Consider the following 27227-nt stretch of genomic DNA (forward strand, 5'->3'; position numbering starts at 1 on the left):
ACGCACACACACGCACACAGCTGATCTTCACATACACAATTGATCTTCATTGCAAGTTCATATCTGCAAGTTCATCTGCCGGCTAAAATTTATTTAGAACCCCCAAATCAACACTTGCAGCATTTTTATGCTTGCTTGTGGACATGTGAAGACCGGTGAAAATTCTGAGTGGTCCAATGTGCACATTCCCAGCTGAAGTCAAACAAGGCAACATTCTGCCTTCTTGCTTCAGCTCTCTCACATACTGTAAACAAGTGTCCCTTTCATGGTCTATTTAGTGCCAAGTTTTTCACATTTTTATGCCTTCTGTTGGTGATTTTGCTGTTTCAAACAGCATCCAAGCATAATGCCAAAGTGCTGGCTAGTATTCAGTAGACAAAGGCTGTGATGTGCCTTACAGAAAAAATACATGTGCTAGATAAGTTTCGTTCAGGCATGAGTTATACAGGTTGAGAGGCTGAGTATCACTTATCTGAAATGCATGAGACTAGAAGTGTTTTGGGTTTGGATTCTTTTGGATTTTGCAACATTTGCATTATACTTATCAGCTGAGCATCCCGAATCTAAAAATGAGAAATCTCAAATGCTCCAATGAGCATTTCCTCTGAGCGTCATGTTGGTGTTTAGATTTTGGAGCATTTTGGATTTTGGATTTTCAGATTAGGCATATTCTATCTGTAGTGCTGTTGGCTGTGAGTTTAATGCTAGTTAATCAACAATATACATTAAATAAGGTGTGTTTAACAGAAACACACATAAAACAAGTTTATGTATTGATCACTTGATGAAAATGTTGTTATCAAAGGCTCCTTGGAAACTAACTCATATTTATCATAGGGACAGTGGTTCGGCATTCACTAATTCAGTGTTCACAGCAACTTTATAGAACATAGCTACCATAAATAATGAGAATCAACTGTATACATATTTTTTAAACTTGTATTTCTCTTCTTCTTTTCCTCCTTCCTTTTGGAGTAAGGAGAGATGTCTCAGAAGCAATGGGAGAGGAGGGAAGGGAATGCCCTAAAAAGTTTCATAAGTTATCTGAGAGATATAGATATAAGGACTAAAGATAAATCTGTGGTATGAAACTAACACTTCAACAATAAATTTAAAATAAAACTTGTAGGGCCAGAAGCAGATAACATAGGTTTATTTCACTCCCTGGACATCCCTTAGTGTCAAACCATAGTACTTCAAGCTACAAAGTAGTTGTAAAAAGTTACCACACTATAGTTATCACACTATTGCAAGGACTTCGTTATGACAGAAGAAGTACAAAAATTATAAAGAGGTCTATAGTCAAAAGAAATTCATTGAATACTTGCAACTTTTGGGTTTATATATTTAGATATAAGAGCTTTCTCCACCTGATTACTATTGTTACTTTGCCAAGTACTAAGTTACCATATACTAATGAATAGCATTTATGATATACACTAGAAAACAGCATTTACTATTATGTAGCATTTAAAAAGTAGGCATTATGCTTGTGCTGAAAAGCACCACTGCTGTCTGTAATATCTGTATTACTAAATGTTCCCTTCAGAAAGATGTTTTTAAATGCCCCTTCCATACCTTACTCACACAATATCCTCTCTACAGATCCCACTCAAAAAGATACAGAAATTCAGTAGATATATAGCACATTACTTTCATGTTAGTGTGAAATTCAAAAATTCAACATTAGAAAGGTTTTTCTCTGCTACTTCTTTTTACAGAATAGGACATAGGCTCAGAGAGAATAAGTAACTTGCCCAAGGACATAAAACTAGTTATGGCAAAGTGAAGACTGTAACCCAGGAGAATTATTATGGGTATTAAGTTTTAAAATTTGCGGGGCGCAGTGGCTAAAGCCTGTAATCCCAGCACTTTGGGAGGCCAAGATGGGTGGATCACGAGGTCAGGAGATCGAGACCATCCTGGCTAACATGGTGAAACTCTGTCTCTACTAAAAAATACAAAAAAACTAGCTGGGCGTGGTGGCGGGCGCCTGTAGTCCCAGCTACTCGGGAGGCTGAGGCAGGAGAATGGCGTGAACCCGGGAGGTGGAGCTTGCAGTGAGCCAAGATCCGGCCACTGCACTCCAGTGTGGGCAACAGAGCGAGACTCCGTCTCAAAAAAAAAAAAAAAAAAAAAAAAATTTAAAATTTATTGCAGATGAGTATTATAAACGCCACCTGAATTATATCTCTCACAAAACCATAAAGCATAACTTATTAAGAACTAGAAAAAACAATGTTTCATAATTCTCCTGTCATCTCTTAAACAGTGGTTTTAGTGGAAAAGGCTAATCTAGTTTTAACTTTTTACAACTATTTAACAAATTTTGGAAAACAACTCTAAGTGTTACACAGCGGTTTCTTTATCTGTAAACTTAACAGAGCATCATTATAATGCTCAAAGAGGTGTTACTGATTCAAATAATCCATGGTTTATTTACAACATTCACATGAAATCTCAATTTTATTGTTAGATATTGTTATTGATGATACTAAAGGTAAAAAAATTCATATAATGATAATAGAGTATTATTCATGAGAATAAATGTAAGCCTTATTTTCCTGAGAAGATTACTATATTTGAAAATATTTCTTATATTCAGAAATTCAAGGCTGGGTGCGGTGGCTCACGCCTGTAATCCCCGCACTTTGGGAGGCTGAGATGGGCGGATCATGAAGTCAGGAAATCGAGACCATCCTGGCTTACACAGTGAAACCCCTTCTCTATTAAAAATACAAAAAAATTAGCAGGGCGTGGTGGCAAGGGCCTGTAGTCCTAGCTACTCGGGAGGCTGAGGCAGGAGAATGGCATGAACCTGGGAGGCGGAGCTTGCAGTGAGCTGAGACTGTACCACTGCACTCCAGTCTGGGCGACAGAGACTCTGTCTCAAAAAAAAAAAAAAGAAAAGAAAAAAGAAATTCAATAATAAATTAGTTCATTAAACTGTTTTCCTCTATTACTGGACAGTTATTAGAGAACATGAAAGTAACGAATGCCTTAGAGATGGTGAAGTTAGAAAGACAGGTACTATCATTAGGTAAAAAGGAATAGAATGTAGAAATAGGAAGGAAGGAAATTTGATTTATTTAAAAATGTTGCCTAGATGTGGTCCTGTCTGACATTTGTGTTCAAATTTAAGCTTAGTCAGAACTTAACTTGTCACTGTGACAGCTTTAAACAATCTAATTTTAAAGAATTTAATCTATATTTAAGTTTCAAAGATCAAATACATTATATTAATGTATTTTTTTCTCAAAAGGATGGGCAAAACAATTTATTTTAATGACAAATGCCCAGATTTTACTTGAAAAGATAAAAGCTCATATAATTTTTTTTTTTTTTTTTTTTTTGAGACGGAATCTCACTCTGTTCCCAGGCTGGAGTACAGTGACGCTATCTCGGCTCACTGCACACCTGGCTAATTGTTTGTATTTTTAGTAGAGACAGGGTCTCACCCTGTTGGCCAGACTGGTCTCAAACTCCTGACCTCAGGTGATCTACCTACCTTGGCCTCCCAAAGTGCTGGGATTACAGGCGTGAGCCACCGCACCCAGTCCACTCTTATGATTTGATTCCAGGAGTGCAGTAGGGGGCCCAGAACATTTTACTGTGCCAAAAAATAAGTGCTCAAGGAAAGATGAGGAGATACAAAAGAATACAAGACCCAACTTGAAGGCATCCCACTGGCCATATCATATTTAGAACAATTAAAGCATCAAAAAGAATAATGATAATGGATTATAATACACTGAATAAAAAGGAATCCATGAGGTTATACTGATATATTTTTTTTAATGGGGAAGGAGGAGAAGGAAGTGAAGTGAAAACTGTTCTGTTACAGAAGAATAACAACTAATAAATAGAAGGAATAACAGAAATTATAACCACCACAGTAATAATTGATTCAGGCCAGAATCAATGGATGCCAGATCTACTGGGTGAAAGATTATTAAGGAATAGCATATTCACACAGTTCAAAGAATAACATCACAGGTGACTTATTAACTACCAAGGGAAAAGGGCATCTTTACAGTATTAAAACCTGGCAGATATTATCTTATATTTGAACATCACCAATAATGAGATAATCAGGCTCATGTGCCCCCGATTTGATGTACTGGGAAAGACATAATGTCACCTATGTAGCATCCCTGCCAAAAATATATAACCTGAATCTACTAATGAGGAAATAATCAGATGAATCCAAATTGAGGAATATTCACTGGAACAACTGGCCTGGACTATTTTAAAAAGTCAATGTCATAAAAGACAAAAAAGGAAGGAAAGGAGGGAGGAAGCAAGGAAGGAAAGGAGGGAGGAAGCAAGGGAGGAAAGGAGAAAAGAAGGAAGGAACGAAGGAAGCAAGAGAGGAAGGAAGGAAGAAGGTTATAGAACTATTCTACATTACAGAAGACTAAAGAGATGTGACAACTAAATGATTCTTAATTGGAGCCTACATTGAAAAAAATCAAAAGCTGTAAGGGGCATTACTGGGAAAATGGGATAATTCTGAATATGAACAATATATTAAATAATATTGTATCAATGCTAAATTGCTTGAGAAAATTGTATCGTGATTATATAGAATTTATATAAGAGAATTCCTTAGGAGACAAATGATGAAGCATTTAGGGCAAAGTGCTATATTTGCAATTAATTCTCACAAGATTTAGGGAAAAGAGAGTGTGTGGGGCTAGGTGCAGTGGCTCATGCCTGTAATCCCAGCACTTTGGAAGGCCAAGGTGGGCAGATCACCTGAAGTTGGGAGTTTGAGACCAGCCTGACCAACATGGAGAAACCCCATCTCTACTAAAAATACAAAATTAGCTAGGTGTGGTGGTGCATGCCTATAATCTCAGCTACTCGGGAGGCTGAGGAAGAAGAATCGCTTGAACGTGGGAGGCAGAGGTTGTGGTGAGCCAAGGGTGCATCATTGCACTCTAGCCTGGGCAATAAGAGCAAAACTCCGTCTCAAAAAAAAAAAAGATTATGTGTTGGGTGTGTAGGAATACAGAAAAAAAGAAAACATTCAATATATCAACAATTGGTAAATTTAGGTAAAGAGCATATAAATGTTCATTGTGCCGTTATAATATTTTTTATGGGTTTGAGATTTTTCAAAATAAAAGTTGAAGAAGAAAAGGAAACCAATATTATTTAATAAAAATAATAAGCCAAACTATAATGTTCAGTATTTATGGCACATAATAAAGGCTCAATAAATATTTTAATAAATGAATACATATCCTAGAAATATTTTTATAAGCATATTTTTGTCCTAGGAACAATTGTTAAAGAAACATTCCTAGGCCGGGTGTGGCAGCTCACACTTGTAATCCCAGCACTTTGGGAGGAGGTTGGCAGATCAGCTGTCAGGAGTTCGAGACCAGCCTGGACAACATGGTGAAGCCCTGTCTCACCTAAAAATACAAAAAATTAGCCAGCGTGGTGGCGTGAGCCTGCAGTCCCAGCTACTTGGGAGGCTAAGGTAGAAGAACTGCTTAAACCTGGGAGGCAGAGGTTGCAGTGAGCCGAGACTGCACCACTGTACTCCAGCCTCCAGCCTGGGCAACTGAGCAAGACTCTCTCTCAAAACAAACAAACAAAAACTACACACACAACAAAAAAGAACCATTCCTGACAGCATCTGGAATTAAATGAATAGCTCTGGTGAAGTCTGGCTGCTGGTACTCTGCTTTTTTTAAACTTGCTGATTTTTGCTGCCATGAAAAATCAGCATCATCACAACCAGATTCAAAAAGGTATTGTTTCTATTCATCATTGTACTGCAAAAGAAGTAGAAAATAAAAAAGGTATCAACACCCAAAAGCAGTGTATTCTACAAATAAGTATTCTACGTAAAGTAAAAGTTCTATACCTTTACTTACAAGGTATTTGCATCAAGGAAAGTGAATGTTATCTAAAACAAGTTGAAAGAATACCTAACTCTATTTGATTATGTGCTAAATAACACTTCTTTTTCCTTAAAAAGGAATTTGAGTGAATATATTTCTTATTCTCCATACCTTGATAGGAAATAAAATATGATAGGAAATAAAATGTTTGAATTTTTAAAAAGTTATCACCTGTGACCAAAACTTATTTTTTAATAAAGATTAGAAATAAGTCAGCTTTGAGGTATTCTACTGATTTAAGGGGAAAGCTACAATTGCAGGCTAAACAGAAAAAGAAAGCAGATTACTTCAACTGAACACCACTCAAGATAATATGATATATGATGGGCTGGCTGAGGTGGCTTATGCCTGTAATCTCAGCACTTTGGGAGGTCGAGGCTGGCAGATCACCTGAGGTCAGGAGTTCGAGACCAGCCTGGCCAACATGGTGAAACCCCATCTCTACTAAAAACACAAAAATTAGTCGGGCATGGTGGCACATGCTTGTAGTCCCAACTACTCGGGAGGCTGAGACAGGAGAATTGCTTGAATCCAGGAGGCAGAGGTTGCAGTGATCCGAGATCATGCCACTGCACTCCAGCCTGGATGACAGAGCGAGACTGTCTCAAAAAAAAAAAAAAAAAGATAATATGATGAAGAAAAATGATAAAGGAAAGCTAACTGCTAAAAAGTAAGTAAAAACGTCTATTATGGTCTATTATTGCCTTTTATTTTCCATGATTTCTTAAAGTGTCTTATACAAGTAACCATTAGTGTTAAGTAATTATTTCAAATGAACTACTTATATAGTTACTTATGAACAAATATCTAGTTTAGCTTTTTAATTATGCTGAATGACACATATAATTATTCTTTAATATGGAAATCTGGCATGTAGAATTTCACCACTATGAAATTTATATATCAAGGAAGTAATCAATAAATATACCCAGTAGATATTCCCTAAAAATTCTATACCATTTTAGAGGGTTTCCTTCTTTGCTTTTACCATGATGTTCTTCCTAAATTATCAATAACACATATAATAACTATAGTTTTTCATTATCCTGAGGAATCAATGTCAGAAAAATAATATTTGTGACATCAGGTTAAGGAAAAAGAAGTAATGAAGGGACTGACTTTTTTGTTCATTTTATTAATTATTGTAGTACTAAGTCCCACCCTTACTGTATTTGTAGCCATAATTGGGAAAGATGTTAAAAGTGTTTCACATAACTTCATACTCCATAAGTCAGTTTATCCAAGTATTACTGCTTGGCTAGCATTCTGTTTGTTACCACTTTCTGAATCCTATTGGTCCTTCGAGTACTACTGAATAGCATACTCTAGTATACTGGACATTACTGAAAAAGAAGGATTCCATAGATAGACATTTTTAAAATAGGAGCTTCTTTTTAGTAATATATCTATGGTAATGAGAGCTTGTATAGGAATGCAAACTTCTAGTGAGTAGAGTTTTTTCCCCCTACATTCTAGTTCATTGAGAAGGAATTTTGTTAATTGAGATAAAACACTTTTCTAACAGTTTTTGTTGCTTCTTTCCCCTCTTAAAATTTGAACATTGCTGCCTCATGCTGTAACGAAAGAGTTGTCAGAGAAATCAACGATCAACGACTGTATAATGTTTTTTGCTTTTTTTTTTTTTTTAAGACAGATTCTGTTCTGTTGCCCAGGCTAGAGTGTAGTGGCATGATCTTGGCTCACTGCAGCCTTGACCTCCTGGGTTCAAGTGATCTTTCAGCCTCAGCCTACCAAGTACGTGGAGCTACAGGTGCCTGGCTAATTTTTTATTTTTATTTTTTAGAAATGGGATCTTGCTACATTGCCCAGGCTAGTCTCAAACTCCTGGGCTCAAGCAGTCCTCCCGCCTCAGCCTCCCAAAGTGCTGGGATTACAAGTGTGGGCCACAATGTCCAGCCTGCCCCTGTATCTTTATATGTTTATTGTAAGTAGAAGACTAGCATAAACCTCCCAGCCTGATAAAGACAAAATCCCATCTCTATGAAAAATACAAAATTAGTGCATGCCTGTAATCCCAGCTACTCGGGAGGCTGAGGCAGGAGAATAGCTTGAACCTGGGAGGTAGAGGTTGCAGTGAGCTGAGATCGCACCATTGCACTCCAGCCTGGGCAACAAGAGTGAAACTCCATCTCCAAAAAAAAAAAGATTAAGATAAACCTTAACTAAAATACTATGCATTTTCTTATTATTTTCCTCTTTTGCAAAAATGTGTTAAACTTCTGGATAATTAAGTAATATAATTAGTTAGGTTCTGATTAATATAGATGGAATTCATGCACATATCTTTTATATGCTCATATGTTCTTGTAGTCGTCAGTTTTAATTCTTAAAAATGTGATTATTGTAATAAACTTTTATTATATCTTATGTAAAATAATTGTGTGTCTGAGACAGACTAAAACTCATGCTCTACTTCTCATGATTTATCTTTCTTTTTTGTTTACCTTTCATAGAAAGAAGAATTATAGCCTCAGTATTTGTGTGTATTTTTGAAAGAGTAAAATGGGGACTAAGAAGGTATATTTACATGCTATGCCTTTTGATAGCATTCTGTTTCAAATCTCCACTTCTCATCATTGACTGGAACACAGTTGAAAAAATATTAAACTGATTTTGTGATGATGAATTTAGGAATTCCAGTTAGCTAAGGATTAGGAAAACTGATTTTCAGAGGCATATTCTGATTCCGAATGGGGCTTTAATATATTGTATTATACTGAAACGTAAGGCGGTAGTCTACTAAAATAGAGTACTTGAGCACCATAATACTCATCTCAGTCAACTGAAGTATTCAGGATCAATGATAAAGTTCATTCAGTACTCCTAAATAATAAACCTTTTTTAAAAAAGTAATTATCAGTAACCTCTGGGTACATGACCATACCAAAGTTAGCAAGTGATTCCAAAGATTTTTAATAGAATCGAGGCCTGATTTTACAAGTTAAATGAAAAAGAATTCTAAGAAAAACCTTTCATTGGCACCTTTATGAAGAATTACTTTTTTTTTTTTTGATACAGAGTCACTCTGCTGCTCAGGGTGGAGTACAGTGGCGCAATCTTGGCTCACTGCAACCTCCACCTCCTGGGTTCAAGTGATTCTCCTGCCTCAGCCTTCTGAGCAGCTGGGATTATAGGCATACGCCACCATGGCCAGCTAATTTTTTGTTGTATTTTTAGTAGACACGTGATTTCACCATGTTGGCCAGGCTGATCGTGAATTCCTGTCCTCAGGTAATTCACCTGCCTCGGCCTCTCAAAGTGCTGGGATTACAGGCGAGAGCCACCATGCCCAGCCTATGAATGGTTACTTCTTAAAATTCATACAAGTAATATGACATGTGTTTTTTAGAAGTCTTATTTAATAAATTTGAAAGATATTAAATTATTAGAAAAATTATCTTGCCAAGAATTTCAAAAGTCAGGAAATAGCAGCACTCACCCACCTTCACTAACCAGCTCACTATTGTCTGACTGTTTACAAGAGATGATCTTCTCCACTAGTTGGTTGTAGCTGCAGTTACCAACAGCTTTTACGATGTCATCAATCTAGAAAACAAATGACTGTCTCACTAATCATGGTAAGATTAGAAACAAAACAAAAGAAAGCCATATCATTCTTTATAATTTTATTCTAATACTAAATATAAAACTATTATTTACGAAAAACAAAATCAGCACTAAAATCAACACCCAACACTTTCCAAGTTTGTTTACAGCTCAGTATGACACATTATGAAAAATACTGCAGTTGTATTATTTTAATTATGCAAAAAAAGGTTAAATAGGATTATTACATGCAACTTTATTTCTTAAGGTCATAAACATGTATTTAAGTGATCAAAATAAAACATAAACTATTTCAGGAGAAAAAAATAAGAAAATATCCATTTTTTTTCACCCAGCATAAACTACCAATCAACAGTTTTTTTTTAAAACTAAAAAAAAAAATGTTGCACATTTAAAGCAAGGCAACTTTAAATATGTTAATTTATAGGATTAATAAAATTATTCCATTTTATTACTTATTTCCTAGAGAAGTATAGTGGAGATGTGAGTAGAGATAACTAACGTTATTTTCCTGAAGAAAAGCTAATATATGTTAATCAGCAATGGTATCTGCTTCATGATTCTTATTTAATCTTTGTTTTTAGAGGTACAACAGAAGAGTAAATTTAAACTTTTAAGCTATAGGAAAATAAAATTAGGCTTCTCTACTTTCTCTCCATTACACTTTGCTTTGACTATAGAAGAAAAAGAAGTTTCTACTGTCTAAACAACTTATATAGTTGCTTTTCCATACATAAAAATATATTTATATTTATAAATTATTTACGTGCATTGCTGTATTAATAAGTTATATACCTAATAAATACAAATTTTAGAATTATATAAATAAAAATAAGAGGGCTCATGTTTTCTTCCTACATTCAAATGATCACTTTGAGGACTTACTCTTTGAATACCACAGGTCTCAACATATATCTGCACAATACTCAGCAGTGGTTTTCAAACTTGGGGAGCTTATTAAAAAGATGTAAAAGAATTTCAGGCTCAAGTTGCTTCTCAATTGTCTAAGTTTTCATTCCACTGCGCAGGTGATTCCGATGCATAGCAAGTTTGAGAACCACCATTCTAGGCTATAATTTATTTTCCTTGTTTATGAAAAAGTCTACAATACTAAAGACTCTTAACTCATACAACTGGTACTGATGATTGGTTGAGACGACAATCACTTAATTCAAAACGTCAAAGCAGGAAATTGTGGAAAATGTTTACAGGCATAGGTATCTTAAACATTTTTTTTGGTGGGGGGGGATGGAGTCTCATTCTCTTGCCCAGGCTGGAGTGCAAAGGTGTGATCTTGGCTCATTCAACCTCCACCTCCCAAGTTCAAGTGATTCTCCTGCCTCAGCCTCCCGAGTAGCAGGGATTACAGGCACCCGCCACCACACCTGATTAATTTGTTTGTTTGTTTTTAGATGGAGTCTCGCTCTGTCGCCAGGGTGGAGTGTGGTGGCGCAGTCTTGGCTCACTGCAACCTCTGCTTCCCAGGTTCAAGTGATTCTCCTGCCTCAGACTCCCTAGTAGCTGGGACTACAGGCACCTGGCACCACGCCCAGCTAATTTTTATATTTTTTAGTAGAGTCAGGGTTTCACAATGTTGGCCAGGATGGTCTTGAACTCCTGACCTCAAGTACTCTGCCTGTCTCAGTCTCCCAAAGTGCTGGGATTACAGGTGTGAGCCACTGTGCCTGGTCCACATCTTAAACATTTCATATTAACTTAAAACACAAAAATGTATTCAACGATCAATCTTTTGATGCAGAGCCAAACAAATCCTTTTCTTTGCGAGAGGATCCTTGGGATAAGATTCTATGTAGACTGCACAAAAAACATCTATGAGTTCCAGCTTGGATTTATGTAAAATGAGAAGTCAGACCCTTAAGAAACAATTTGAGGGCACAATCTCTTCAGATGTTATTTTCCTCAACACCTTTACTTTGTAGTGCTTTTCATTAGTGACTCAACTTCAGTAAGTCTTTTCAAAGAATTTGAATTTTCAATTCTAAGAAATCCACAAAAATACAGCTACAATAAGTTGGCTGTGGTGGCTCACACCAGTAACGCAAACAATTTAGGAAGCTAAGGCAGGAGGATATCTTAAGGCCAGCAGTTCAAGACCAGTCTGGGCAACACAGCAAAACTCCTGTCTCTAAAAATAAAATAAAATAGTTTTTTGAGATTTTTTCTTACTCTGTCTCCCACGCTGTGTCACCCACACTGGAGTGCAGTGGTGTGATCTGGGTCTCACTGTGTCACTCTCGTTGGAATGCAGTGGTGTGATCACACCCCACTGCAGCCTCAACCTCCCGGGCTCAAGCAATCCTTCCACCTCAGCCTCCTGCATAGTTGGGACTACAGGCACACGCCACCACACTCAGCTAATTTTGAAATTTTTGGTAGAGACAGTCTCATTATGTTGTCTGGGTGGGCCTCAAACTCCTGGGGTCAAGCAATTCTCCCACCTTGGTCTTTCAAAATGTTGGGATTACAGGTATTAGCCACCATGCAAAGCCTCTTAACAAAAAAATTTTTTTTTAATTAGCTGGACATGGTGGTGCATGTCGATAGTCCCAGCTATTCAAGAGGCTGAGGCGAGAGGATTGCTTGAGTCCAAGAGTTCAAGGCTGCAATGAGCTATGATCATGCTACTACACATCAGCCTGGGCAATGGAGCAAGACACTGTCTCTAAAACAAAACAAAACCCCCCAAAACCCAACTACAATAATAAACACAAGATCAATAGGCTGGGCATGGCGGCTCATGCCTATAATCCCAGCACTTTGGGAAGCTGAGGCGGGCAGATCACCTGAGGTCGGGAGTTCCAGACCAGCCTGGCCAACAAGATGAAACCTCATCTCTACTAAAAATACAAAAAATTAGCCAGGCGTGGTGGTGGGCACCAGTAATCCCAGCTACTTGGGAGGCTGAGACAGGAGAATCACTTGAAATCGGGAGGTAGAGGTTGCAGTGAGCCGAGATCACGCCACTGCACTCTAGCCTGGGCAACAAGAACAAAATGCCATCTCAAAAAAAAAAAAAAAAAAAGATCAATATACAAGAATCAAATATATTTCTCTAGCGTAGCAATAAAGAAGATTTCAAATATTCATAGGCAGAATCCAGAATCTGTACATTAGTATTTCACTCAAGGCCAGGTGTGGTGGCTCACGTCTATAATCCCAACTTTAGGAGGCTAGTGGGGGAAGACTGCTTCAGCTCAGGAATTTGAGACCACCCTGGCAACATAGCAAGACTTTGTCTTCACAAAAAATAAAAAGTCTAGACAGGCATGGGAGTGTGTGCCTGTAGACCCAGCTACTCAGGAGGCTGAGACGGGACTGCTTAAGCCCAGTCGTCCCATGTTGCAGTGAGCTATGATCATGCCACTGTACTCTAGCCTGGGTGTCAGAGTAAGATCTTGTCTTCCCCCACCCCAGAACTCCATTCATCCAATTTATTTGGATGCCTATTACATACTACAACATACAAGGTGCCATTAGAGCATCTATACACACAACGGTGAGCAAAATAGTTTATACTTTCATAAAGCTTATATTCTAGAGTAATAATAAACCAAATCAACAAATATAGTGTAAGGTTGTTGTATATAGTGGTATGCACATGTTTTGCTTTCATTGTAGTATAGTATGCCATAGAATATACCATAATGTGGTTATTCATTTGTCTTTTGATGGCTATTCAAGTTGTTTTCAGTTTGGGACTACGGCAAATAATACTGCTGTGAAAAATTCTAGGACATTTATCCTGTTCCACTCATCAGGAGTGTATGCCTTGCCTAACTGCTGGGTCTTAAGGAACGCTTAGCATCAACTTTAATGGATAAACTAAACTGGCTTCCAAAGTAAATGGTCAATTTCCATTCTCACCACAAGGAACGAGACTTCTCTATGCTGCACATCTTTGCCGACATTTAATACTGTCAGACTTTTATTTTTTTATTTTTGTTTTTTGAGACAGAGTCTCACTCTGTCGCCCAAGCTGGAGTGCAGTGGCGCGATCTCAGCTCACTGCAGCCTCTGCCTCCTGGGTTCAAGCAATTTTCTCTGCCTCAGCCTCCCGAGTAGCTGGGATTACAGGCACCCGCCACGACGACACCCAGCTAATTTTTGTATTTTTAGTAGAGATAGGGTTTCGCCATGTTGGCCAGGCTGGTCTCGAACTCCTGGCCTCAAGTGATTCACCCGCCTCAGCCTTCCAAAGTGCTGGGATTACAGGCGTGAGCCACCAGGCCCGGCCTACAGCAGTTTTATCATAATGGCCAGGTACTGGAAAACGCCCGGATGCTCTTTAACAAGTAAGACCACAGTGTGTTCACGCCATAGAATACTACTCAGTAATAAAAAGGAACAAACTACTGATAGATGCAACAATCTGGATGATGCTTTGGAGACTTATGATGAATCTGAAATGCCAATCCAAAAAGATTACACACTGTATTATTTTGCTTATATAATATTCTAGAAATAACAAAATTATAGACATGGAGAAAGATTAGTGGTTGTCAGGGGTTAAGAAGAGGGTATGGGTGTGAGAGAAGTGGGTATGGATATAAAAGGGCATCAGGAGGGATTCTTGTGTTAATAGAAATGTTCTGTATCTTGACTTTATTTATTTACTTATTTATTAATTTTGAGACAGGGTCTCGCTCTTTCTCTCAGGCTGGAACGCAGTGGTGTGATCACAGCTCACTGTAGCTTCAACTTCCTAGGCACAAGTAATCCTTCCACCTCAGCTCCCTGAATAGCTGGGACTACAGGCATGTTCTATCATGCCTGGCTAATTTTTGTAGACATAAGGTTTTGCCATGTTACCCAGGCTAGTCTTGAACTCCTGGGCTCAAGTGATCCTCTTGCCTTGGCCTCCCAAAGTTCCAGGATGTATTTTGTGTCCAGCCACGTATTTTGACTTTATTAATGTCAATTTCCTAGTTTTGATATTTTACTAAATTTTGCAAAATTACTAAATTTTCCCATTGGGGAAAACTGGGTAAAAGGTATGAGGGATCGTTCTTTATTATTTCGTTTTTTTTTTTTTGAGACAGAGTCTTGCTCTGTTACCCAGGCTAGAACGCAGTGGCACGATCTTGCCTCACTGCAAACTTCGCCTCCTGGGTTCAAGTGATTCTCCTGCCTCAGCCTCCTGAGTAGCTAGGATTACAGGTGCCCGCCACCACAACCGGCTAATTTTTGTATTTTTTAGTAGACACGGGGTTTTGCCATCTCGGCCAGACTGGCCTCGAACTCCTGACCTCATGATCCACCCGCCTCGGCCTCCCAAAGTACTGGGATTACAGGCGTGACCCACTGCGCCCAGCCTGTTCTTTATTATTTCTTACACTGGCATGTGAATCTACAATTACTTCAAAATAAAAAGTTTAATTTATAAAAAAGGTAAATTCTCACCTCATACCATAAAACAAAATAAATTTGAAAGGCATTGGCTGGTATGATTCCTTTGTCTTTTTCTTTTAAAGTTCACAATTAACCAATATTATTTTGAAATTTGAATCTTACTTATGTTAAAATATTTAAGTAAGTGAAAATAATATTATAACAGTATAGGAATAGACATAACAGATCAGTGGAAAAGAGAAGACTCTAACCTATATAAAAATTTAGTATGTGATAGTAGAATTATTTTTTCCTTTCATCCTTCCAATTAACTCTCCATTTCTTCTCTATTTGGGAGACTAACCTCTATGGACTGCAGCAACTGGAATTCTTACTTTCTAGTTATCAGCTGAATTTGGCCACTGGGAGCTACTGGAGGAAACCAGAAAGTGGCAGTCAGAGAATGTTTTACCTATGCTCTTTCCCTGCCGGGCCATAGCTTGGTGGTAGTATTCCGCTCCTGCAGGTCACATCTCCTGGTCAGGAGCTCTGTGCTTTAGTAATCAATCCTGCTGTGTTCTAAGTAGTCCCTCTCCTTGTCTCTTCAGAGTTAGGAGTGGCAATCGTTTTCTGCTGTTGCTAGGTCTAAGATGCTTCACCAACCTTTGCTTGTTCCCCTTAACTTTGTCCACACCTTTGTAAACAGTCTCTTCATTAAACTTCTGACAGTTATCCTTAAGTGTGTCATCTACTTCCTGCCAGGACCCTGATACCCTTGACAAGGGGCAAAATCTGGATTGCTAGAATGGATAGATGGGAGTGCCTTTTTAAAATAAATGTTTGGGTAATACAAAATCTCTTTTCAAAGCTATGCAATAAAGAATACGGTCTTGCCCAAAAAGACGTTTGACCTTTGTCCCGGCTCCTATGAAATAACTTCTAAATCTTGGCATTTCCGTACCAATAGGACTGACTGTGTTATTTATCGTGAGCTCCTTGGGCCACACCTGCAGTTTATACTAATGATGGATCCCTTGAACCACATGGTGTCAGCTCAGCTTCCAGGGAGGAAAGGGTAGGAGTCTGGGTTCAATTACATGGGCAATAAATTAAATCACACCTACATAATGAAATCTCAACAAAAAATCTGAACACTGAAGGTTGGGTGAACTTCCAGGATTGGCAGCACTCCATGCATATTGTCATACATCAATTCCAGGAGGGTATGATGTCCTGAGGATCCAAGGGAAGCTTCACAGTCGGAACCCTCTGAGATTCTGCCATATATCTCTCTTTCCTTGGCTAATTTTAACCTGTACCTTTGCCCTGTAATAAACTGTAATGGTGAGTATTAATAGGTTTCAGGGAGTCCTGTCAGTCACTCTGGTGAATTACTGAACCTGAGGGTAGTTTTGGGAAACCTTTGAACTTGTGATTGGTGTGAGAAGTAAGGGTGGTCTTCTATGAGCTCTTCCCTCTAACCTTGTAGTTGGGCCCTAGCTCCCCGCAGTTGGGGTCAGAGGTCTTCGGCAGACTTAGCAGTCTGGAGGACTGCGCTCTTAACCTCATAGTTTGGCTAATTCCAGGCAAAAGTGCAAAAAAAGTAAGTAACAAAAAATATAAATTGAGATTAATTTTCCAAATTAATACATTTTTCCTGCATTTGTGTTTATATAATTTAAATTCTGTGACTTACCTGAGGGTCTACTAACCACCCATGGTACAAAGGAATATCAAGAAGATCAAATACTATGCATTCTGGTGTATATTCAAACACTCGAACACCAGTGAATCTTACATTTACATCCAGGCCTGTCTGTAGTTTGTGCAGAATTGCCATGGCATCACTCATATTCTGAAAATAGAAAAGGGGAAAATTCTAATTCAACATCAAAACAAGAGCAAAAAAGATATTCAAGTACAAGCATATTTACTTTTAATTTTCCATTTTATCCAATAAATTCAATTCAACATATTTTTATTATTGAGTATCTACTATGTGTCAGGCACTAATTGGAGTTTGAAAGATATAACAATGAATAAAACAGACACTGAGGTGGGCGGATCACTTGAGGTCAGGAGTTTGACACCAGCCTGGCCAACATGGTGAAACCCTGTCACTAAAAATATAAAAATTAGCTGGGCGTGGTGGCATGCGCCTGTAGTCCCAGTTACTTGGGAGGCTGAGGTGGGAGGATCACTTGAACCCAGGAGGTGGAGGTTGCAGTGAGCCAAGATTGCGCCACTGCATTCCAGCCTGGGCAACTGAGCGAGACTCAGTCTCAAAAAAAACAAAATAAAACAAGACAAAGTTCATGCTCTTATGCAACTAATATTCTATTGAGAGAGATAAACATGTATATATATATAAAACAATGTCAAGTATTAGTAAGAAAAACTGAGCAAGAAGAGGTTGTAGGAAGTAGGAGAAATGAAGGACCTATTTTAGACCAGAAAGTCTAAAGTCAAATGTTTTTAAAGTCAAAGAGGAAGGCCTCTCCTACTGTTGAATCTAAAATAATTGAAAGTAGGATCTTGAAGAGATACTTGTATACCCATGCTCATTGCAACATTATTCGTAATTCTTTATCTATTCTTAGTTACAACTGACAAATGAATACAGAAAATGAGGTATATACATACAATGGAATATTATTCAGCCTTAAAAAAAGAAGGAACTCCTGTCATATGCTACAACCTGGATGAACCTTGAGGACATCTTGCTGAGTGAAATAAGCCAGTCACAAAAGTAAAAATACTGTATGATTCTACTTATATGAGATATTTAGAGTCATCAAAACCATAAAAACAGAAAGTAGAATGGTTGTTTCCAGGGGATTGGAGCAAGTGGGAAAGGGGAGTTGTTTGATGGATATAGGGTCTCACTTTGTTGCTCAGGCTAGAGTGCAGTGGTGTGATCATGGCTCACCACAGCCTCAAACTCCTGGGCTCAAGTGATCCTACCGCCTCAGCCTCCCATGTAGTTGGGGCTACAGGTACATGCTACCATGCCCAGCTAATGTTTTTGATATTTTGTAGAGATGGGCTCTTACTATGTTACCCAGGCTGGTCTTGAATTTCTGAGCTCAAGTGATTCTCCACCTCAACCTGTCAAAGTACTAGGATTACAGATATAAGCCACCATGCCTGGCAAGTTTCAGTTTTAAAGATGAAAAAGTGGCTGGGTGTGGTGGCTCACACCTGTAATCCCAGCACTTTGGGAGGCTGAGGCCGGTGGATCACGAGGTCAGGAGATCGAGACCATCTTGGCTAACACGGTGAAACCCCATCTCTACTAAAAATATAAAAAATTAGCTGGGCATGGTAGCAGGCAACTGTAGTCCCAGCTACTTAGGAGGCTGAGGCAGGAGAATGGTGTGAACCCGGCAGGCGGAGCTTGCAGTGAGCCGAGATTGCGCCACTGCACCTCCAGCCTGGGTGACAGAGCGAGACTGCGCCTCAAAAAAAAAAAAAAAAAAGGATATATTTTATATTGTGTGGTTTCTAACACAATTTAAAAAATCAGAAATGAGCTATCAAGCCATGAAAAGACACAGAGGAAACTTAAATGCATATTAGTAAAGAAAACAAGCTAATCTGAAAAGGCTACATACTGTGTAATTTCAAATGACATTCTGGAAAGGGCAAGACTATAGAGACAGTAAAAAAAGATCGGTGGTTGCCAAGGATTAAGGGAAGGGAGGAGTGAATAGGCAGAGTACAGAGAATTTTTAGGACAGTGAGACTATTCTGTATGATACTGTAATGATCGATATGCATTATTATACATTTTTCAAAATCCATAGAATATACAAAACCAAGAAAGAGTAAATTATAGACTCTTGGTGATAATGATGTGTCATTGCAGGTTTATCAATAATAAATGAACCACTCTGGTGCAGGATGTTGACAGTGGGGGAAGCTGTGTGTGTGGGGTTAGGAGGAACAGTATAGAAATTCTCGGTTCTTTCCATACTCAATTTTACAGTGAATGCACTGAAAAGGAAGGAAGGATGGAAGGAAGGGAGGGAGGGAGAAAGAGAGGAGGGGAGGGAGGGAGGGGAGTGGGGAATGTAAATGGGAGAGGAAAGAAGGAGAGGGAGGTGAGGGAGACAAGACTCTTTGAAAATGACACTAGAATAGAGACCACAGTGAGCAGTGTCTCTTAGGAAGCTCTGGGCAAAAAGCATTCCAGACAAAGTAGACACCAGTGCAAAAACAAGTTTATTACTGTGTCCGTGGAATAGCATGGGGCCCAGTGTGGCTGGGACAAAATAAAAGTGAAAAGTTGTATGAGATAAAGTCTAAGAGACAGGCAGAGGCTGGATTACAAAGACTTATCAAATTAAGGAGTCATTCTGTTCACATCAGTTTTCTCAATAAATGTAGTCATATACATTTGGAATAAAGACTATTTTTAAATGCTTTTCTAAGTATGTTAATACATTAAATATGGACATATGTATAGAAAGTACACTTGAAAGAAAAAAGAAAAACTAATACATAAAATTTAACACTTTTACTGAATCCCTACTGCTAATCAGACACTGTACAAGATACTAAAGACACAGAATATGAACAGTAGACGACAGTCTATAGAGGGGTTTGATGATAAAAAGGGTGAAAATGAAGGAAATCTTATATTAAAACTAGGGATTCTCTTTCAAATTTGAAAAAGACAAATTTAGGTTACAAAAACGAAGTTCTGTTTTATGAAATAATTCATAAAATTCCATTCTAACAGACTGTACAGACTGTAAACAGGAATCATTCAAACGTTTTAAATTCATGAACGATGCATTTATAATAGGATAACATTGTTATACTGCAGTCTTTTACCTTTGTCAGTTTCATCTCTTCCTACTATGTATGTTTCCCACAAACAATGTATTTTCTCCACCTTCCCAAAAATTGAACCTTTAAAAACAATCAGCTTACATTTTTTCCCTTAAGTGTTTTAGAACTTTTCTTAAATCTACAGCAATGATGAATCTGAAAAAATACTAACAATAGCAATCTAAGAATTATAGTTTTACAATCACCAGATTTTCCTCTATTTTTGTAAATTCTTGGTTGTCAACCACCCAACTTCCTTCAGGGGCAATATGATTTCTAACGGCTCTGGGTTCACGTTTATTCCTTCACATATTTGCTACAATTATTCCCCCTTATTTAGTATTAAAACAACTGAGTTAACACCATTTGATATCTTCATAAAGATTACTAAAACTGATAAAAGAGGCCAGTCACAGTGGCTCATGCCTGTAATCCCAGGACTTTGGGAGGCTGAGGTGAGCAGATCACTTGAGCCCAGGAGTTTGAGGTTGCAGTGAGCCACGACAGCACCACAGCAATCAAGACCATGTGACAGAGTGACAGACCCTGCCTCAAAAAAAAAAAAAAAAAAAAAAAGGCTGGCACGGTGACTCACTCCTGCAATCCCAGGCAGGCGGATCACTTGAGGCCAGGAGTTTGAGACCAGTCAGGCCAACATGGTGAAATGCCATCTCTACTAAAAATAAAAAAATTAGCCAGGAGTGGTGGCACATGTCTGTAATCCCAGCTAATTGGGAGGCTGAGGCATGAGAATCCCTTGAACCTTAAAGGCAGAAGTTGTACTGAGCTGAGATCGTGCCACTGCACTCCATCCTATACAACAGAGGGAGACTATCTTTGTTTTTTTGAGATGGAGTCTTGCTCTGTTGCCCAGGCTGGAGTGCAGTGGCGTCATCTTGACTCACTGCAACCTCCACTTCCTGGGTTCAAGGGTTTCTTCTGTCTCAGCTTCTCAAGCAGCTGGGACCACAGGCGCATGCCACCACGCCCAGCTAACTTTTTGTATTTTTAGTAAAGATGAGGTTTCACCGTGTTAGCCAGGATGGTCTCGATCTCCAGACCTTGTGATCCCCCTGCCTCAGCCTCCCAAAGTGCTGGGATTACAGGCATGTGCCACTGTGCCCTGCCGAGACTCTGCTTAATAAAAAACAACAACTGATAAACTAAACAAACTTATTTTAAAAGGGTTTTAAACTCTTGGGTAAGTATTTTGCCACTTTGATCCTAATTCCAAATTATACTTAATATTATAAAATATAAATGTGAGCTATGGTTGCTTGCCTTACAAGAAGGGAGTACTACTGGAAACTTTAAGGCAGTGGTTAAAACTGTTTCTTAGAACTCTTTTCAAAGGAAATTTTAACATGGTCAAATATTTTAAATTTAAATACAAAATATATTTTAAGAATATATTTGCACTCATTAAAAATTTGTTATAAGGCCGGGCGCGGTGGCTGAAGCCTGTAATCCCAGCACTTTGGGAGTCCGAGACGGGCGGATCACAAGGTCAGGAGATGGAGACCATCCTGGCTAACACAGTGAAACCCCGTCTCTACTAAAAACTACAAAAAACTAGCCGGGCGAGGTGGCAGGCGCCTGTAGTCCCAGCTACCCGGGAGGCTGAGGCAGGAGAATGGCGTGAACCCGGGAGGCGGAGCTTGCAGTGAGCTGAGATCCGGCCACAGCACTCCAGCCTGGGTGACAGAGCGAGACTCCGTCTCAAAAAAAAAAAAAAAAAAAAAAATTGTTATGAACACAAACACATCATGTTTTCTTGTACTGTCAGTATATTATTAGACAAAACTGGAAAAAATAGGCTCTTTGCTTACATTACAACTTCTGGTAAAGAGTTTTAATTGGGAATATTGCAGCTCTATGTTTGTCTTTCTAAAATTAGATTTGAAGAGGTCTGCTCATGTAAAATTATACAAAAAAGAATACTATTACATCACACTTGTGAAACATTACACATTAGCTTAGACTGAGCCCAGCCATATAAGCTTGACATACACTATTTTCAAAACTAACGGTAATGTAATAATAACACCTTAGAATTTCAGTGTTTATTTTAAAATCAGGGTACTTTTCCTAATATGTTTATGAGAAATGCAAGCAGTTGTTAGATATCCTTTATTTCAACTTTGAGCCAATACTTCCAATCTCTCTTTAAGAATCCTGATCAAGGCCGGGCGCGGTGGCTCAAGCCTGTAATCCCAGCACTTTGGGAGGCCAAGACGGGCAGATCACAAGAGATCGAGACCATCCTGGCTAACACCGTGAAACCCCGTCTCTACTAAAAACTACAAAAAACTAGCCGGGCGAGGTGGCGGGCTCCTGTAGTCCCAGCTACCTGGGAGGCTGAGGCAGGAGAATGGCGTAAACCTGGGAGGCGGAGCTTGCAGTGAGCTGAGATCCGGCCACTGCACTCCAGCCTGGGCAACAGAGCGAGACTCTGTCTCAAAAAAAAAAAAAAAAAAAAAAGAATCCTCATCAGTGTAATGGGAATGTATTCTAAGACTGCAAGATGGACTTAAACCAAATGCTGATAACATTTGTAAGCATTTTTATTTTTCTTTCTTTCTTAACTTTTTGAGAGGCAGTCTTCCTATATCACACCCAGATTGGTCTTGAACTCTTAGGCTCAAGTAATCCTCCTGCCTTAGTCTCCTGAGTACTTGGAATTACAGCTGCGAACCACTGTGACTGGCTGCAAACAGTTTTCTTTTCTTTCTTTCTTTCTTTTTCTTTGTAACAGGGTCTCACTCTGTTGTCCAGGCTGGAATGTAGTGGTGTGATCTTGGCTCACAGCAACCTCTGCCTCCCGGGCTCAAGCGATCCTCTGACCTCAGCCTCCCAAGTAGCTGGGACTATGGGCGTGTACCACAACGCCCAGCCAATGTTTTGTATTTTTTATAGAGACAGGGTTTTGCCATGTTGCCCAGGCTGGTCTCACCCTTGGGCTCAAGCGATCCGCCTGCCTTGGCCTCCCAAAGTGCTGGGATTACAGGCATGAGCCACCATGCCTGGTGCCTGCAAACACGAAAACTAAGATTTTCTCATTTCAATCAAGATTTTCTCAGGACTAGGCAACAAAAGTAAGATGAATTTGGAGGTTGATATCAGACTGCAACTATCATCTACAGTCCCTAATTTTAACTTTTTAATCAAAACAGCTTCATGATTTCAGTAAGAAATGATATAAATTTCATAAATACATGATATAAATTGAACTTTATCACTTTATACTTATCATGTACTGGTTTTATATACTGGAAGGTGGATAAGATTTCATTTGAAAAGAGGTTTCTATTGCTAAAAATGTTTAAATATCACTGTTTTAAGGTACAAATTCCCCTGATAAAATTTAAATGACTTAGAATACAAATTTGGCTTTAGCTGTAGATTTCCTTTCTTCTCCTTCTCCTTTTTTTTTTTTGAAAAGGAGTCTCGCTCTGTTGCCCAGGCTGGAGTGCAGTGGTGTGATCTTGGCTCACTGCAAGCTCTGCCTCCCAGGTTCACGCCATTCTCCTGCCTCAGCCTCCCGAGTACCTAGGACTACAGGCGCCTGCCACCAGGCCCAGCTAATTTTTTGTATTTTGTTTTTAGTAGAGATGGGGTTTTACCATGTTAGCCAGGATGGTCTCGATCTCCTGACCTTGAGATCCGCCTGCCTCGGCCTACCAAAGTGCTGGGATTACAGGCGTGAGCCACCATGCCCGGCCTCTTATTATTATTTTTTGAGGCAGAATCTCCCTCTGCCGCCCAGGATGGAGTGCAGTGATGCAATCTCTGCTCACTGCAACCTCTGCCTCCCTGGTTCAAGCATTTCTCATGCCTCAACCTCCTGAGTAGCTGGGACTACAGGTACGTGCCGTTACGCTCAGCCAATTTTTGTATTTTTAGTAGAGATGGGGTTTTGCCATGTTGGACAGCTGGTCTTGAACACTTGAAAGTGACCCACCCACCTTGGCCTCCCAAAGTGCTGGGATTACAGCCATGAGCTGCCGCATCTGGCCTAGATTTCGTATCTTATGATATGATGCAACGTAAATTGTTGATTCTTCTTTCTTTTTTTTATGAGACAGAGTCTCGCACTGTCACCAGGCTGAAGTATAGTGGCGGGATTCCAGCTCACTGCAACTTCCTCCTCCTGGGTTCAAGTGATTCTGCGGCCTCAGCCTCACGAGTAGCTGGGACTACAGGTGCGCACCACCCCGCCCAGCTAATTTTTTTTGTATTTTTAGTAGAGTGGTGTGGCAAGGATGGTCTCCATTTTCCGACCTTGTGAACTGCCCGCCTTGGCCTCCCAAAGTGCTGGGATTACAGGTGTGAGCCACCACGCCCAGCCAACTTGTTGATTTTTCAAATTCTACTAGGACTAGATTATCTGAACATTAAATTCAAGAAATTTTGCAAGACTGAAATGAGTTATGCTTTCTTTTTGCAAATTTGATACTGGTGAAAGTATGTTAAAAAGGTTGCTCTGAAAGTAAATGTGAAGGTTCCAACGATGGCTCTTTCTTCCCTGGCTAATACTTCCTTCCACTCTAAGAAGCCAATTCCTTCTTGCCTTTGCCAAGTAAAGGAAGAATACTGACGAAAATGAAGCTCCGCTTGCTTTTTTCCAGCACCAATAATTTTGAGCCTAGTGATACCTCCTACATTGCAGAACAGGATCTCTAAAGAACATGCCAAGAAATGTGGATACTGAAACTATCAAATAGCAAAACTTGTCCTAATGACATACCATATACATCATTTGTTCAACTTTCTCCTGAACATAACTTAATTATAAAATATAAATAAAACTAGGAAAGATACATCAATGACAAATTCACCTGGAAGTCAATTTTTCAAGAAAAACACTAGGTTTGATCTGTCATGGAATGAGAAAAAAAAGGAAAAATACTGAGAAAAAAAATGAGAAGAAAAAGGAAAAAAAAAATGAGAAAAAAAAGGAACAAATCTGGCTGTGAGCTAAAAATGGATTTCATATTTTTAAAGAGGTATAAAAAAAGAAAACAAAGAATATGTAATACAGACTGACCACATGTGGCCTGCAAAGTCTAAAGTGTTTACTATCTAATCCTTTATAGAAAAATGCTGCCAGCTACTAATAGAGACCAATGTATATATTTAAACTTTAAAATTATATACTTTTACAAGAATTGTGTTTATTACCTGTTCATAATTTAAACGCTGAATTTCTGAAATTTCTTTTGGCTTTGCATCAAGCATGTAATCTCCTGTAAAAAAAAGAATTGTAAAATTGCCTTTTAAAAACTTTTTTTCTGATTACAAAAGTAATAGATCTTAATTATAAATGTTAAAACACTGTAGTTATAGCTGACATATAAAGTTGACTCACCAATCCTACCCAGAGAAAATCAATGTTAACTTTTCCTATCACCTCAAATATTTTTTCAATGTATATATTATAGTGCTTTTGAACTTTTTACTTCCATTTTATAATATATTTCAGCAGCATTCCACGTTACTATGTATAAAGGTCCCAAAGGTTGTACCAAATTTCATTGCTGTCAACAATATAACTATTTCTGATTACCTCACCAACAATGGGTATTATCAGTCTTCTAAATGTTTGCAACCCTAAGAAGTAAAAAAAAAAAATTTTGGCATCTGGCTGGGTTGGGTGGCGCAGGCCTGTAATCCCAGCACTTTGGGAGGCCGAGGTCGGTGGATCACCTGAGGTCAGGAGTTCAGCCTGGCCAACATGGTGAAACCCCAACTCTACTAAAAATACAAAAATTAGCTAGGTGTGGTGGCGGGCACCTGTAATCCCAGCTACTTGGGAAACTGAGGCAGGAGAATTGCTTGAACCTGGGAGGCGGAGGATGCAGTGAGCCGAGATCGGCCACTGTGTTCCAGCCTGGGCAACAGAGTGAGACTCTGTCTCAAAAAAATTTTTTTTTTTTTTTGCATTTAAAAAGATGGTATTCTTATATATGAGTTTTTATTTGGTATCACCTTTTAAATATATGTATAACCTTTTGGTGTATGTGGCAACTTTTTAATATATGTAGAACCTTCTAAAAATATGGATCATAATTTTAATACTTTTAAATCTATGTATTATCTTTCAAATTATGTATTAACTATATGTACATACTTTTTTCCTTTGAATTATCTACCTATATAATCATCTTTTTTCTTTTATTTTTTTTAAGAGATGGGGTTTTGCCATGTTGCAGCCTCCCAAAGTGTTGGGATCACAGACATGAGCCACTGTGCCTGGCCTATCTTTTCTTATTGAACTGTAAAAGCTAAACTGGGCTGGGCATGGTGGCTCATGCCTATACTCCCAGTGCTTTGGGAGGCCAAGGAGGGTGGATCACTTGAGGTTAGGAGTTCAAGACCAGCCTGGCCAATGTGGTGAAACCCTGTTTCTACTAAAAATACAAAAATTAGCCAGGCGTGGTGGTGTGCACCTGTAGTCCCAACTACTCAGGAAGCTGAGGCAGGAGAATTGCTTGAACCGGGAAGTGGAGGTTTCAGTGAGCCAAGATTGCGCCACTATACTCCAGCCTGGGTGATGGAGCCAGACTCTGTCTCAAAAACAAAAACAAATTTTATTTTTTAAAAATCTTGTCAACTGGTTAATCTGTCTCTACCCTTCTAGACAACTAGTTAACTGATTTTTTGTGAGATCTAGACTTAGTGACGTAACTGAGACTGCACATTTTAGAAGACTTTTTTTTTTTTTTGGAGACGGAGTCTTACTCTGTTGCCCAGGCTGGAGTGCAGTGGCGTGATCACGACTTGCTGCAACCTTAACCTCCCTAGGCTCAGGTGATCCTCTCGCCTCAGCTTCCTGAGTAGCGGGGACTACAGGCATGCACCACCACATCTGGCTAATCGTTTAAAAAAAATAAATAAATAAAGCTAAACTGGATGCAGAAAAATGAGCAAAACTTGGAAAGGCAATGAAAGAAAAAGCATCTTTTGAGAGGAAAAATGAATGGAGAAAACACATATAAGAAAGATCATGTCGGCCGGGTGCAGTGGCTCAAGCCTGTAATCCCAGCACTTTGGGAGGCCGAGGCGGGCGGATCACGAGGTCAGGAGATCGAGACCATCGTGGCTAACATGGTGAAACCCCGTCTCTACTAAAAAAATACAAAAAACTAGCCGGGTGAGGTGGCGGGCGCCTGTAGTCCCAGCTACTCGGGAGGCTGAGGCAGGAGAATGGCGTAAACCCGGGAGGCGGAGCTTGCAGTGAGCTGAGATCTGGCCACTGAACTCCAGCCTGGGCGACAGAGCGAGACTCTGTCTCAAAAAAAAAAAAGAAAGAAAGAAAGAAAGAAAGAAAGATCATGTCACATGGACAACTTATAAGAAGATTTAATACAAAAGATTTATATTGTAAAGTAGTGGCAAACACGGTTGAATGAGTAAACTTGAACAGATTTTAGAAAATCCTAAATAATATGCTGATAAGTTTGGCTGACTGTAAAAGATCACACGGATCTTTCTTTTTTTTTTTTTTTTTTTTTTTTTTTTTTTTTTTTTTTTTTT

The 27227-nt window shown here is 38.9% G+C and overlaps 1 protein-coding gene across 2 annotated transcripts in view; it reads right to left on the reverse strand.

Annotated features, from left to right (window-relative positions):
* Window positions 1-27227, reverse strand: part of MINDY2 (MINDY lysine 48 deubiquitinase 2) — an 87166-nt gene that overhangs the window by 29887 nt on the left and 30052 nt on the right. For both annotated transcript variants that reach the window (XM_023228596.1, XM_023228597.2), the window contains exons 3-5: window positions 24873-24937; window positions 16552-16710; window positions 9383-9485 (exon numbers count right to left, since the gene is read on the reverse strand). In XM_023228596.1, coding sequence (XP_023084364.1) covers window positions 9383-9485; window positions 16552-16710; window positions 24873-24937 — 327 coding nt within the window. The remainder of the gene's footprint in view (window positions 1-9382; window positions 9486-16551; window positions 16711-24872; window positions 24938-27227) is intronic.

The sequence above is a fragment of the Piliocolobus tephrosceles genome, chromosome 6 (assembly GCF_002776525.5).
Source record: "Piliocolobus tephrosceles isolate RC106 chromosome 6, ASM277652v3, whole genome shotgun sequence".
Taxonomy (NCBI): domain Eukaryota; kingdom Metazoa; phylum Chordata; class Mammalia; order Primates; family Cercopithecidae; genus Piliocolobus; species Piliocolobus tephrosceles.